This window comes from Musca domestica, unplaced genomic scaffold, assembly GCF_030504385.1.
Source record: "Musca domestica strain aabys unplaced genomic scaffold, Musca_domestica.polishedcontigs.V.1.1 174, whole genome shotgun sequence".
Lineage (NCBI taxonomy): Eukaryota > Metazoa > Arthropoda > Insecta > Diptera > Muscidae > Musca > Musca domestica.
The window spans coordinates 872871-887551 of record NW_026712233.1 but is presented as its reverse complement, the minus strand read 5'-3'; the positions used below and the strand labels follow the sequence as shown (position 1 = coordinate 887551).

General features: G+C 36.0%; 1 protein-coding gene across 1 annotated transcript; it reads left to right on the top strand.

The window, feature by feature from the left end:
• The first annotated feature begins 321 nt into the window (after window positions 1-321).
• Window positions 322-2909, top strand: LOC101892007 (protein Wnt-4-like). The gene is made up of 2 exons (XM_005187329.2): window positions 322-353; window positions 2120-2909. The coding sequence occupies exon 2, from the start codon at window positions 2250-2252 to the stop codon at window positions 2907-2909; it is 660 nt and encodes a 219-aa protein (XP_005187386.2). The 5' UTR covers window positions 322-353; window positions 2120-2249.
• The last annotated feature ends 11772 nt before the right edge of the window (window positions 2910-14681 follow it).

Here is a 14681-nt window from a genome sequence, read left to right as displayed (position 1 = left end):
GGCACACACCGCCGAAGAGCAAACAACAAACAGTATTTTCCCCATGCAACAAATACGGTGGCACCAACCATCCAACCAACAGACAAACCACACAATCAGTATTCCCAACCAACCATTTAGCTTTGGCTTGTATTTTATGTGTGGTATGGCCGACATGTTGCAAGTCGGAATAGAACAAACACGATAATGATGTTTCATGGCAAAGTAACAACGACGACGGCGACGACGATGATGATGGAAACGCCGAAGTTGCTGCTGGTGTATTACTAAAACGATGGTCAGGCCAATACGAAAAATTCAGTCGAGTACGAACGAGCAAACGCGATGAACGTCTTTGGTGCAGTGAGAGAACGGTATTGAAATTTTGAATTTGAAAAAAAGAAAATAACAGAAATTAAAAAACAACAAACAAAAAACAGTGCGTAACAGAAAAATTTTGAATTTGAAAATTGTGGAAAAAGAAAAATTTTTTAATTTTGGAAAATTCAAAGAAGGAATAGAAAAGTTCCCACCCGGAAAGAAAATACATTTTATCGAGTTTCGGATTATTTGTCGTTGTTTCGTTTTTATCAAACTATTATCAATTACAACAAAATTACGCTAATGTGTTTCGTGTGTGGTGCGGTGCGGGTCCCCCTTTTTGAGAGGGTTAAACTTACAAGTTTCCCACTGGTCGTTTGATTGATTGAAGAGGTGTTATTTGAAGTTTTGGGAAAAAATTAAAAGAAAATTTGCCGGCCCCAAAAAATGCATGGTGGTGGTCTTGTTCCAGGTGACTTCCGATAAACGGGGATAACAACAATATTCGAACAACATAAACATAAATCACCTGGTATTACTCTACGGCGAGTCAGTCAGTGTACCCTTATCGTCAACCGAATATAAACAACAGACAAGTCTTCTTCTTCCTCTTCTCGATCTGTTGGTGTTTATTTTTATTTTTTGCTGGAACCGATCCGTGTTTTGTTTTTTTGCCAAAGACAGCCAGCCAAACTCTATATAAACAATCCGTGGTAATCTTGTGGTGGTAATGGTGGACTTCACCGATTATAGAAAATAAACGTGTTTTAGGGCAAGCCTTCCGAAGCTGTCTGTTTGAGGTCTGCCGTCCGTATGTGTCGTATGTCTGTCGGTGTGTGCGTGCATGTTTGGGTTATTTTAATCGCTGTGCCCGGTGTATGATGGTGTTTAAACGTTTTCGTGAAGTTAATGCGCGCATTTTGTCGGCCTTTTGATCTTTTTTAAAGGCTTTTTCCAGCGATCAAAAGTAACATACAACAACAACACAACCATAACTACAACAAGAACCGACAGAAAGACAACAAACGCTGGAACACAGAGAGTGAAGACAAGTTTTCTTCTTCCATATAATCGTATAAATTGAAGTGAATGACTATGATGCCGATCAGGAGGATGACGATGATGATGACGATGATCTTACATGTATGTATGTGTGTGAATGTTTGAGAGTGATCATATTTGTCCGCATGCCGTCGCTGGCCAGCAACAACATTGTGTGAACAAGTGCCGGTCTCTAAGTCACAAACACACACAGATACACTCTCACACCTATACACAGGTTTTCATGGATGGCGGTAAAAATCTAAAACAAACGGATCCTCTAGATCTTTTTTTCTTCTTGCATAGCCGGCATTGAGGTGAAGTGATGTCCAGTTGAGCAACAAAAACATAAAGTTGTTGTACAAGAACAATAACCACACAGAACCGCTGAACTTTTGTGAACAACAAAACACAAGAAAAATCTTGAGAAAACTGAGAACAGGCTTCCGAGGAATAAGGCCAATAAGGCAATTAAAAGCAAAACAAAAAATAAAAAACAACAACAACAATTTATTTTATAATTGAAAGAAATGTGTCAAACTATTTAACAATACAAACGGTAGCAACCACAACAACAACAACAAGTATTAAAAATAACCCACCAAAATCCTTTTGAAAAAAAAAAACGCCAAAAGAAATCTCAAATATCCGTTCGTTTTTCTTAAAATAAAAATAAAATAATCCATAAAAAATTATATAAAATTTAGTAATTATTTTAATAATAATAAATAACTAGTGCTAATAATTTATTAAAACTCCCAACCAACTTGCTTCCCAGTACTTAGAACAAAATACACAACTAAATCAAGCCTAAACTTAGACTTTAGCAATTACAAATAGAAGAAGAAAAGCCAAAAAGTAGTCTACATTTCCTCTATTTAATATTTAAATAACAAACAACAACAAAAATGCATATTTTATGGTTCTTAACCATGGCCCTGCTGGCCCTATGGCATTTACAACTCTCAACATGTGATGACATTACCCTAACCCAATCGACACAAACAAACTCTGGAGGCTTACAGCAGCAGCAGCAACAACAACACAACCCAAATGGACCGGGTGTTATGGGTTCGAATACTCTGACATCTGGACAAAATATAGGAGGCCTAGTTAATAACCATCAGCAGCAGCAACAACAACAACAGCTAACGAACACAAATCTCAATCAACTGGCTGGCAATAGCTCTCTGCTGAATTCCCTGATGAATGCGAATGCAAATGGTAATGTCCTATCTCCGGCCCTAAGCGGCGTCTTGAGTTCCCTGGGCAGCAGTGGTGGTGTTGGTGGTATCATTGGCCATTCGGGAGGTGGTTCTATGAGTTCTCACGGTGGTGGAGGTGGCACCATGGGTATGGGAGGTGGTGGCGGCGGAGGCGGTCATCATGGTCATGCCCTGGCCGGTTTAGCGAATTTGGGTATCATAGTGCCCGGTCATCGTACGGGAATCACCAATGTCGATACGGGAGGACGTTATAATCCACCCTATTTGGGCATGGGCAATATGGATGGAAATAGTATGCAGCAAGGCGGTGGCAGCAGTAGTCTTGGCGGTTCACAATACTAGTAAGTACAACAATTTTTATTTTTTATACTTTTTTTGATAGATGTTAAAAACTGCCAATGAACATGGGGAATGGAACCTATATTGACCTTTTAGGTTTAAGAATATTGTGCTTTTTTGGAGTTAAATAAGAAGTCAACCCAGCTATTCTTATAAATTGTAAAGTTTAAAAGAAAATATCTATTAAATGCATTTAAAATTTTGGTTTTCTTTATGACACAAAATATGTGGAACCGGTATGTCATTTAATATTTTCCAAAATGATGATTATTTCTTTCTCAAAATCAATAAATAATTTAAATGGAATGCTACCGATTATGATTAAATTTAAAATTCAAATATATTGGCCAAAATCCCCAGTTTTTTACTACAACGACTCCAAAATATTGATATCATTCAACATTAAATATATTCAAACTTAGGTAGCCAAAAAATTTGATGCTTGTATTTTAGAAAAAAAAAAAAAAAACAAATAAAATAAAATAAAAAAATAAATAAGCAGTTAAGGTCGGCCGACTTTTAATACCCCTCACCATTTGGAAAGCAATACTTTTGAAAATATGTCTATAGGTTTCGAGTTATATGGGTCAATACATTGTTTGGTTTTATTTCCGTTGAAAACATTTTTGGAAAAATCACCAAAATGCCGAATACGTGTGTAACTATTTTTCTGTCATAGGATATGGTACCTTATGCCAAGCCTAAACACCAACTTTGAAAGATTCCGTTGAACAATTTGGCTAAAATCATCGAAATAACGAATATCGAGGATACCGTTATATGGGATCTATACCACAACTCGGGGCCTACGTAGACAATTAAGTACAATCATGTCTCAAAAAGGGAACATAAACTATCGATTCACAGAAAATTAGGTTGACGAATGGGATCAAAACCACCAAAAAAAAAAAAAAAAATAAAATAAAAAAATGGCAATACCGTTTTCAATACCAAATATTCTAGGGCCCAAAATGCATTGACTGCAATTTTCGTTTCCATAGAGGGCATAGAATTTTATGCTTATAAAGAATATATATACAGAATGTATATACACTGTAGTGCTAAGAGTGATTCTTCCGAGGAGTATTTGTGAAAGAAGAAGGGGTCAATTTTAGTTATATGAATGCGGGGAGTATATATCCTTAATAACTCTTGAAGGGAGGTCCGATTTAGTCCAAACTTGTGAGATAAAAAAAACTGCAACAAAGTCAAACGCATAATTTTTAAATTTTTCACGCGCTACCCGAATGTTGCTCTGCGGTATTTTGGGCCATTCCCGGCGAAGCACTTGCTTTAAGTGACCGACACTTTGGTATTTTTTAGTGCAACCTTGCTTTCCAAAATACTCCAGACACAATAGCCCAACAGATTTGTATCCGGAGATTTTGGTGGCCATTCTGAGCTGGAAATAAAGCGAGGAACTTTATTTTGCAACCATTGTTGGGTGGCGCGTGCTGAGTCCTATTGGAATGTCCAAGGTCTTCCGCTTAAATGTTTGTGTGTCCAAGGCTTTAATACACCCTCCAGAATATTTTCGCGATAATATTCGGCATTTATTCTGATGCCACGGTCGATTAATACGAGCGGAGAGCCATCGACCATCGGCTGTTATGGCGGCCCACACCATCACCATGTCCGGCGCTTGAGTTCTGGTAGCCAACCGAAGGTGCACATTTTCAGCTGACCTCTTTGGCAAGTAAACACGATCATTTTGTTTGTTTACCAACTGCTGGAAACGAATGTTTTCTCATCGGAGAAAACCAAATTCGGAGATGGAAAATTCTCAAATGGAAAATTCTCAAGAAAATGCTTTTGTACGCTTGTAAACAACATAATGAGCTGTCACTGGAATAACAGCTTAACAGCTGTCGGACGAGTGGCTTAGAAATGACAGCAGTCTGAAGTTGGTTGCAGTTTTTTCATCTCACTCTGTATATTTTACATCGCAATTCTTTTACACACCATTGATCAAGTTGGAAAATTCACTGAATCAGTTACATTGCCGTCAACCGATAGATTTAAAAATTACAAAAAATATTTTATTTGAACCGTTTCAATGAATGGAAATATTTCGATAGATTTTAATGACTCTACCTCTCTTATGGCTCTTTTCTGCATTTTGAATGGACTCATCATCATGGATGAATATTTTTTATGGATGAATATTTTTTATCTTTGGTTTCTTTAAATTTTTATTTTGTATTATTCCTCGGATGGGAAGTCTAAGAAAACTACAAAGTTCTTATAAAAACTTTTTAAGAAGATAGGACTTATGGTTTTCCAAAAGCATAATTCTTCATAAAATTTATAAAAACTAATTTGTAAAATAAAGGTTAACATACATAAAGGGATAAGAAAAAGTTAAAAAATCTTTGGACTTCAGAATTTCTATTATAAATTCATTGAAGCATTTTTTTTTAAGTTGGTCTATGAAGAATATTAAAAGCAACTCGCGATTATATAAATTTAAAATATATTTTCCTTTAACAAAATTGTTTATTTGATATATAACAGAAAAATATAAAAGAAATTCCGTAGAAATAGTTTGGCAGTTTCCCAATAAAGATAAAAATATATACAAAATTCTAGAAAAAAAAAACAAAAAGTTTGTTTTGGGATTTCAACATTTTTCAAAAGTCTTTCGACCAAACTTTAATTTATTTGACACATTGGGGAGTCAAAGCTTTAAAGAAATTTAATAACAGATATTTGTTCTTAAGAACCAGGCGTTAGAAGTAGTTTTCCAACTAACCGATATTTATTCACGATTGTGTCTTAACCAATTGTTTACTCACGCTTTTTTCAAGCAGTGTTAAGTATTGACACATTCTCTTTATTTCAGAAAAACTAGCAGGAATTTGTTAAGGTATTCGAACAAAGTTCCAAAATCTCACGTCAGTCTTATATTTGTTTATTGGGCACTCTGAGATATACACTGTGTTCCAGCAAATTTTTAAGGGTCAAACTAGTAAAATACCTAACAGACAAAATTGTACTAACATAATTAACCCATTTGAGAGTTTGGGAATGAAAAATTAGTAAAATAGATCAAAATAGATAGCTTCCTATGTGTTGTCGATTTTACCAGTAAATATTTTCTTACAAAAATTGGAAAAATGTAAATTAAGAGATTTTTTACAGCCATCTTTGTAAAGTTTGACATCAAAAGCATCTATCGACCATGTGAGCAGTATAGTGTATATATTTTTAATTTTGAAATCCATTATTTTTCATTCTAAAAATGCAAACAAGTTTTCATTCCTTTCCAAATGCAATATTTAAAAAACGGACAGATTTTAATAAATAAATTTCAATTAAAAAGAGAATAATATCATTGCACCCAAAGAAATGCTGCAAAATATAAAATATGTACCCACCCCTCAAAAGTGTCAAGTAAATTCAAATTAAATGCTATTTGAATTCTCCCCGGGATGTCAAGACATTTATGACCTGCAAGTCATAACACAAAAAAACCTCATTCAGATTTTTATGATTATCCTGAAAATTTTTGTAATTTGCGGAGAAAACATTAATTTTGTTATTATCCATTGTAATGAATGTTATATTTCCGTTACACCATAAAATTATCCTTCCTCCCCCTGGCGGTTAAAAATGCGTTCATGGTGGCGATGATGACGATGATGATACCTTCCATGGCACAAGCCAGAACAATGCCGCATCAGAAATAATTTATATTCTTTGGGGAATTTGGTTTATGCGTTTTGAGTTTTACATTTCTTTTTTTTTTCCTCCATGTTACTGGGAAAAGTTGCATTTTTATTACGGCGATTACTCACAAAAAACAAAAATGACGTTAAAACCGCAGCAGTTCCACTTGGGCTGAAGTCGTCAACACCAAACAATACCCCCCAAAAATAAAATACAACAATGGACATTCAAACTCTTGTGTTCTCTTTCTGTTACATTAGCCGAACAAATCATCAGCATCTTGCATCTATCGTTAATCACTCTCACCCCCGCATACATGGCCATAGCGGAAGGCAGGCCAACTGGAAAACTCTTCTATGCCAGGGATGGATGTTGTGTGTTGATTACGGATTGTTTCATGGAAGGCAAAAATTAGAATTTTCCCAAAGGATATAGAGTTTTAGGAAAGGCAAAATATGTTTTTCAAAAAAAAAATGTTGGATTTTAATTTTAACACAAGAAGGATTTAAAAACTCTTGTTTGGGCGCCAGTGAAAACCTTAGAAGAAGTGGATTGTATTACGAATAAAAATACAAAATTCGTAATCAAGTATAAGACCTTGATTTTTGGTGCGTAAAATAGGAGGTATATTAATTTTGTCAAATGGAACTTCTCCAAATATCGCAGATCCCAAAAATGTATAAACAATACATTTACGTAAAAAAATGAACGATGTAATAACCAGAAAAAGGCTACGCTGTTTTATATAGAGTCATAGACATTCACATAACAGTTTGCATTATGTCTAGGATGATTGGTACTGAAAATTGACTATATCGGTCAATGTATAGGCATTACCTCGTATGTGTGCAGCTACAGTTTTTAACATTTTAGTCACAATTTAATATTTTGCTTTCTGTCTGTCTTTGAAAAAACTTTGTATTAAAATTTGTGTAAAGGATACCAATTTGGTATTTGTGGTATAAATTTATATTACGTATTTTTAAACCCTCCACCTCCAAAATTTGTCGGAGACCTTATCAAGTACAGGGTGAGATAAAAAAAACTTAAAAAAGTTAAAATTTTCATATATTTTTTAATTTTTTTTTTTTTTTTTTTTTGAATGAAAGCAAAAAATTTCGGAAATAGTATCAAATTTTAGAATATGTTGAGATTTGTTCGAATTGGTCACCTTTTGCACGAGGTATGGCCTTGAAACGCTGCCCGAATGTTGCTCCTTGGTTTTTTTGCTTTAGAAAATACTCCAGAAACAAAAGTCCAAAGGATTGGTATCCGGGGATTTTGGTGGCCATTGGGCGCTGGAAATGAAGCGAGGAACCTCATTTTTTTTGACCATTCGATGTTGCTGAGTCCGAATACTTGAAAAATATATCTAATTCCACAATTCGGTATAGCCTCCACATAACATCACCTCATAATTTCCGATATTTCCCTGATGTTCGTCTTCTGGCTTGATTTCCAACCCAATTAGCCTAAATTTGATATTTCGTGTTGCCAATGAGTAGTTAGATCTATGACAAAGATATTCCATGCCCGGTCCCCATTTTGGCAAAAAAATTGTCCCATTTCGGTATAGTCCCCCCATACAAAGACGGGTACCTTCTTCGACATTTTGAAGGTTTCGAACCCAATTTCCGACTAAATCAGCTGTGATTTGGTATTTCTAGTCCTTGGTTCCTTAATTTCGTGAAAAAATATTCAAAGAAGGTCCATATAAAAGGGTCTCCTAAATCTAAAAAATATTCAAAGGTCGATATTTTGGCATAGCCCTCATATAGCGGTTCGTCCTGATTTTCGATATTTTGAAGGATTCGACTCAACGAAATCAGCTGTAATTTGGTTATTCTAGTTCCTAGTGGGTAGATGAGCTACTCCTTAACTCCTCTGCAACATGAAGGATATTCCTTTTTCTTAAAGATTTCGATTATAGCCGATATGACCATAAGTCAAGTTTAAACATGTACAGGTTATACAAAATGGCGACCTATATTAACGTCGATAGTCAAGGTGTCAGCGGGAATTTCCGATCAAATGAGCTGTAAGTTGACAATTCAGATTTCCAACGGATATATATTCTGCCACCAGATATTTTAAATATCGGTAGGATCGACTATCTGATTTGGACAGGTTATACCTCCTGTTTTTAACTTCATGAACCCCATTTTTGTGGCCCCTTCCAAAAATTGGCATTTCCAATCATTAATTCAATTTTTCTCTATCAAAGAAACTGTAATTATCCTTAAAGTCTTAATTTCAGGTTCTGAATTAAAAAAAATTATACTTTTTATGTCGAATTTCTTACTTTTAAAAATTTTATTCAATATTCTCAATAATACTAAACTCCCATCCCTGCCCAGCCACCACAAGATGTAATCAAACAGAAGCAACAACAAGTGCGATTTTTTCCCTATTATCATGATGCGGTTGCGAACCATTTTGAGGGCGGAGTAGTTGTTGCTTGTGGTAATTTGCTTGTCATTGGTTGTTGTTGTTATTCATGTTCATGTTGTTGTTGGTGAGTTTTTATTATTAAATATGAAAAGTGCACATAATTTACATATTACAATGGTAACAACAAACAAACAAACAGCAACAAGAACAACAACCACCAAAACTCTGCAAGAAAACGAAGAGGAGATGATGATATCGAGGTCCAACGCAGCTCGGCGCATAGTTATTTTTCCGCATTCATTGTCCTCTTTACGACTTACGCACAGGTATCCATTCATCCGTCCATTCCATCCATTGCGGTTGGATGCATAAATGAATGGAAGGAAAGCTAGCTGGTGACATTGTTTTCGAGGGTGGCTGGACGGAGTCTACGGAAGGCAGAATTCCTGCCAAGCCTCTAAGGACATATGAATGAAATGAGGTACAATGTTGATTATCATTCGAAACACCCACCACTTCTTGGCTTCCTGACAACTTAACATGGATAACTTCAATTATTCTGGGCCAAAGAATGAAATCAGTTTCAGTATCTTTTTTTTTATAGCCGGCAGTTTGTCAATTGAGCGTAACACCCACCCACCATAACTGTCACCCTCCTCCTCTCCAAGTTATTGCAATATGCCATAATTATTAACAAATGCTTTGGGTTTAATAATTCACAGAAGTTTTTGTTCTCTGATTTTATTTCTTCTTTTTTCCCCGTTGGCATGGCAGAAGTCAGTATGTGTCATCGCTCTAGTATCTCAAATCTGACAAAGCGAGTCTCTTCGAAGAGCAGCACAAAAAATAGGATTAAATTTTACCGTGTGCCAAAAGGTCTTTGGCAACGAAATTTCTGTGCAAACTAAATTATTCCATCACATCGGAATCAAGTCTCCTTTGTGTTCTCCGGTCTCATATACAGTTATCTGATTTCTGAATCAGCATCATTTGTAGTTCGGGTCCATATCAGACATGTGTGCATCTGCTTCCAGCCATCATCAATTGAATCATATGCAGAAAATCATCTTAATTTTATAAAGTGAATTTGTTGATTTTTCAAAGGAAAATGCTCAATGCTTACAAACGAAATGTTACAGTATCAGACTGACAAATTAGGGAAGTGAAGGAAAACTTGGAAAAAGATTGTAGCACCGCCAAAAAATGAAAAATCAATTTGCTTGCATTTAAAGAACGATTTATTAATATTCGAGAAATAAAACTAGAAGGACAGGTCTTCAGAAGACCAAATAACATAAGAAGAACGAAATGTTTTCTTATAGAAGAACAAGAAAGAAAGCCTTTCTTATAGAACACAAAAAGGTCTTCTCAAAGAAGAGCCGAAGGTCTTCTCATAATAAACCCGGGTCTCGGATCTTTTAGAAGACCAGAACTCTTCTTATAGAGGATCAGAAGGTCTTCTTATAGAATACCAGAAGGTCTTCTCATAGAAGATCAGAAGGTCTTCTTATAGAAGACCGAAAGGTCTTTTCATAGAAGACCAGAAGATCTTCTCAAAGAAGACTAGAAGGTGTTCTTATAAAGCACTAGAAGGTCCCCTTATAGAAGACAAGAAGGTCCTCTTATAGAAGACAAGAAGGTCTTCTCATAGAAGACAAGAAGTTCTTCTCATAGACGACAAGAAGGTCTTCTCATAGAAGACAAGAAGGTCTTCTCATAGAAGACCCGGAGGTCTTCTCATAGAAGACACGAAGGTCTTCTCATAGAAGAAACGAAGGTCTTCTCATAGAAGACCAGAAGGTCTTCTCATAGAATACCTGAAAGTCTTCTCATAGAATACCCGAAGGTCTTCTCATAGAATACCCGAAGGTCTTCTCATAGAAGACCCGAAGGTCTTCTCATAGAAGACCCGAAGGTCTTCTCATAGAAGACCCGAAGGTCTTCTCATAGAAGACCCGAAGGTCTTCTCATAGAAGACCCGAAGGTCTTCTCATAGAAGACAAGAAGTTCTTCTCATAGAAGACAAGAAGGTCTTCTCATAGAAGACAAGAAAGTCTTCTCATAGAAGACCCGAAGGTCTTCTCATAGAAGACAAGAAGTTCTTCTCATAGAAGACCCTAAGGTCTTCTCATAGAAGACCCGAAGGTCTTCTCATAGAAGACAAGAAGGTCTTCCCATATAAGACAAGAAGGTCTTCTCATAGAAGACCCGTAGGTCTTCTCATAGAAGACCCGTAGGTCTTCTCATAGAAGACCCGTAGGTCTTCTCATAGAAGACCCGAAGGTCTTATTATAGAAGACCCGAAGGTCTTCTCCTAAAAAGAAACCGAAGGTCTTCTCATAGAAGACCCGAAGGTTTTCTCATAGAAAACCAGAAGGTCTTCTCATAGAAGACCAGAAGGTCTTCTCATAGAATATCAGAAGGTCTCCTCATAGAAGACCAGAAGGATATCTCATAGAAGAACAGGTGGTCGTCTTAGAGCAGACAAGATAGTCGGGTTTCTTATATGGAAACAGAAGGTCTTCAATATAGGACTACTAGTTTCAAAGACTTTGTCTGATCTAATACCGGAAAGTCTGCTCATGAAAGACCCGACTATCCTCTCAAAGATTTTTTGCACTCGTTTCTAATTTATCCACCAAAAACTGTTGAGGATCAGGTCAAAATGCATTAACGAATATTAGTAACATTCTTTTATGTGAATCTGCGTTTGTGTGAGTGTGTGTGGGTAAAGATTAAAGAATTTGGTCAGATTCCTTTCATGTTTCGGCTTGCAACTTTCCCAAGGCATTTGTAAATGCTACAAATATTCAAAAAACGACAGGAATACAAGAAGCCCGATACTCAAAACCAAAATCTGAGGCAGAAGTTGCAAAAGAATGCCATAACCATAACATTGAATGGTTATTATTTGAAAAACACTTTCACACACACACACACGAACACGCATTTGCAGTGGATGGATGCAGAGATGGACGAACGGGCGGACGGACACCATCCATTGACTTCAGCAGCTAACGAAAGAAAATCGCACACAAAAGACATTGACTTGATTTAAATTGACACGCCTCAGACACATAAACTACAGGCAGTAACTGTTCTCCCTGCCTTAGCTGCTGGCCGGGCTGCACCACACACACGCACACACAAACTACATTATGACGATGACGAGACGACGGCGAGGACAAACCAACAATGATACCGAACGACATTCAATACCAAAAATTCATACTCCACTCTAAACCGAAGACAGCTACAAAAGAAACAATGAATAGCCGAGCGAGCAGTTCAGTTCCTTTCAAATGGAATGCCTGGCGATATTGAAAACTGTATTTGAGGAGGTAAAGAAGATGAAAAGATTCCACTGCACCGATAAGCCATCCACCATCAGACTTTGACTGATAATTTTACAATTTACGGAAATTGGCCAACAAAACGAAGAGCACCACATCTAATGCACAATTGTTGTGAAACTTAGACACAAAGAGAGCGAGGGAGAGTGGCGAGGTAGGAGTGCATAGAATTTTGTTAATTAGTGTAAATTTTACGCTACACACCCTAGGAGCTGACTGTGTGCTAGGGTTTCCGAGCCAGAGTGGGCGTAGACACTGATGAGTAGATGTTTTGTTGGCAAATAACTTAACGGCGATTTATAATTGATTTTTAATTCGATACAGTCTGCCTTCCTAAGGATGTGATTTTCCTCAGGTGCAAAATGGAACTAATGAAGTTGTCCAAGAAATCATCGACATTGTTGTTTTTGTTCTTGATTTTATTGCCTCCGTCATTTTATGCCAAATCCTATTTTCCATTTCAAGCTCAATGGTTTTCCTCAACATTTAATTTGAAAATTGCCTATTGATCAATATCTATAATTGGAAAATACACACACACATATACAAACGTCCACAATGTTTTTCTTTTGAAATTTAAAAGATATTGAAACCCCCTACAGCCATGTCCGCGCCAATGGCAAACAACAGAGCCGTAGATGCCATTGTGATCTCCAAGCGTCAAAGACAATATCAATTATTATTGATGCAATTTATGCTGATTTGAACAGTTTTGTTGTGTTTTTGTTGTTGTTTGATATAATATCGGTTTGTATTTCCTAAGAAACTTCCTCTCTCACATGGCAGTACGCCCCACCACACATGCCTTGGCCACCACCACCACGCATTGAAAACTGAATGGCGAAGGAGAAACGCAACTGGATTTTTGTTTTGTTTATTGTCTTTGCCTTCTCAACGGTTTTGCTTTGTTTTTTCGCTGTTTTGATTATTATTTTTACCATTTTGGAATATCTAATTTTTTGTTTGTTTGCTGGAACTGCTGGTTTTTTGTAGACATACATTTTGTTAGCATGAAATACAGTGAACAAAAATCGAGAATTTTATTTCAAATACTACATCTGAAATTATCATAATAGTTTATAGGGTCCAAATCAAAAATTAAAATAAGTGACACGAAAACTATTAGCATGGGAAAATTAATTTGTGGCCAAATCGGTTATCTCGAATATATTTAAAACTTAATATTATCGCGATATGCCAAAACCTAAAAAAAATATCCTTCCAAAGCCTGGATCTATCTCAACATAAATCCAGTGTATCGGTTTGAAAATTCAAAATCCGACCGAACGGTATATGGCACCTGTACCAAAATGTGGGTCTATTCTGAAACAAGTTAAAAAGCAGCCGGGCCGAACCTTTAAAACCCTCCACGATTTAGAAGGAACTTGCAATTTTTCAAAGAAAAAAAAAACAAAAAATCCACAGAAAAATATATTTCAAATTAAACCCCTTATGGGGACTATACGAAGACGTGGCCTTTCATAAATAATTTTTTAACAGGTTGTATTACCGGTTCCTAACTTCTAATTGAAACAATTCCGGTATAAAAAATATAGCTAAAATCATCAAAATACCGAATATTAGGAGGTACCGTTATATGGGGACTATACGAAGACGTGAACCTGCATATGCGATTTTTTGTCATAGGCTGTAATACCTATTATAAACTTTAACTATGGAATTTCAAATAATTCCGGTAAAAATATAGCTAAAATTATCAAAATACCGAATATTGGGAGGTTCCGCCATGTGGGGACCGACATGGCCCATTATGAACTTAAGCTACCTATAGGCAAAATACACATGTGTGCAAAATTTTAACCTTCTATCTTGATTCGTTCCAAATATAACGGGATTACAACAGACAAACGGATCTGACATGGGTATTTCGAGGAGGTAGGATCTCAAAGAGAACGTCAAAAATACTGAATTTGAGGTAAAAATACATAGTAAAATGTTGTAGTCGAATTAAAATGAAAAAATTATATTCAGCTAAAAATCGGCTCTTAATTTTTACTTAAGACAAAAGATTAAACTAAAATCGATTTATTTGAAGTTTCGGTATGTAGTTTTGCCAATCGATAATAGGATCGTTTTTTTTTTCTTTTTTGATACCTGACCTGATAGTAAAAGGTAGATTAGACCTATTGTCTGAAAATCGATTACGAAAAATGGTCTTTGGTGTTTTTGTCACATTTTAAGTTGATTAAGTGAAAAATCTAATGTCGGTTTACATAACTCTAATATGAAGAGATGTAGGTATATGGGACTATACGTAATATTAGGCCTACATATATAGAGTCTTGTTAAGGAAGGTTTTATGTTTTCGGTCAAATTATAGATTATTTGGTCGTTAAATGCT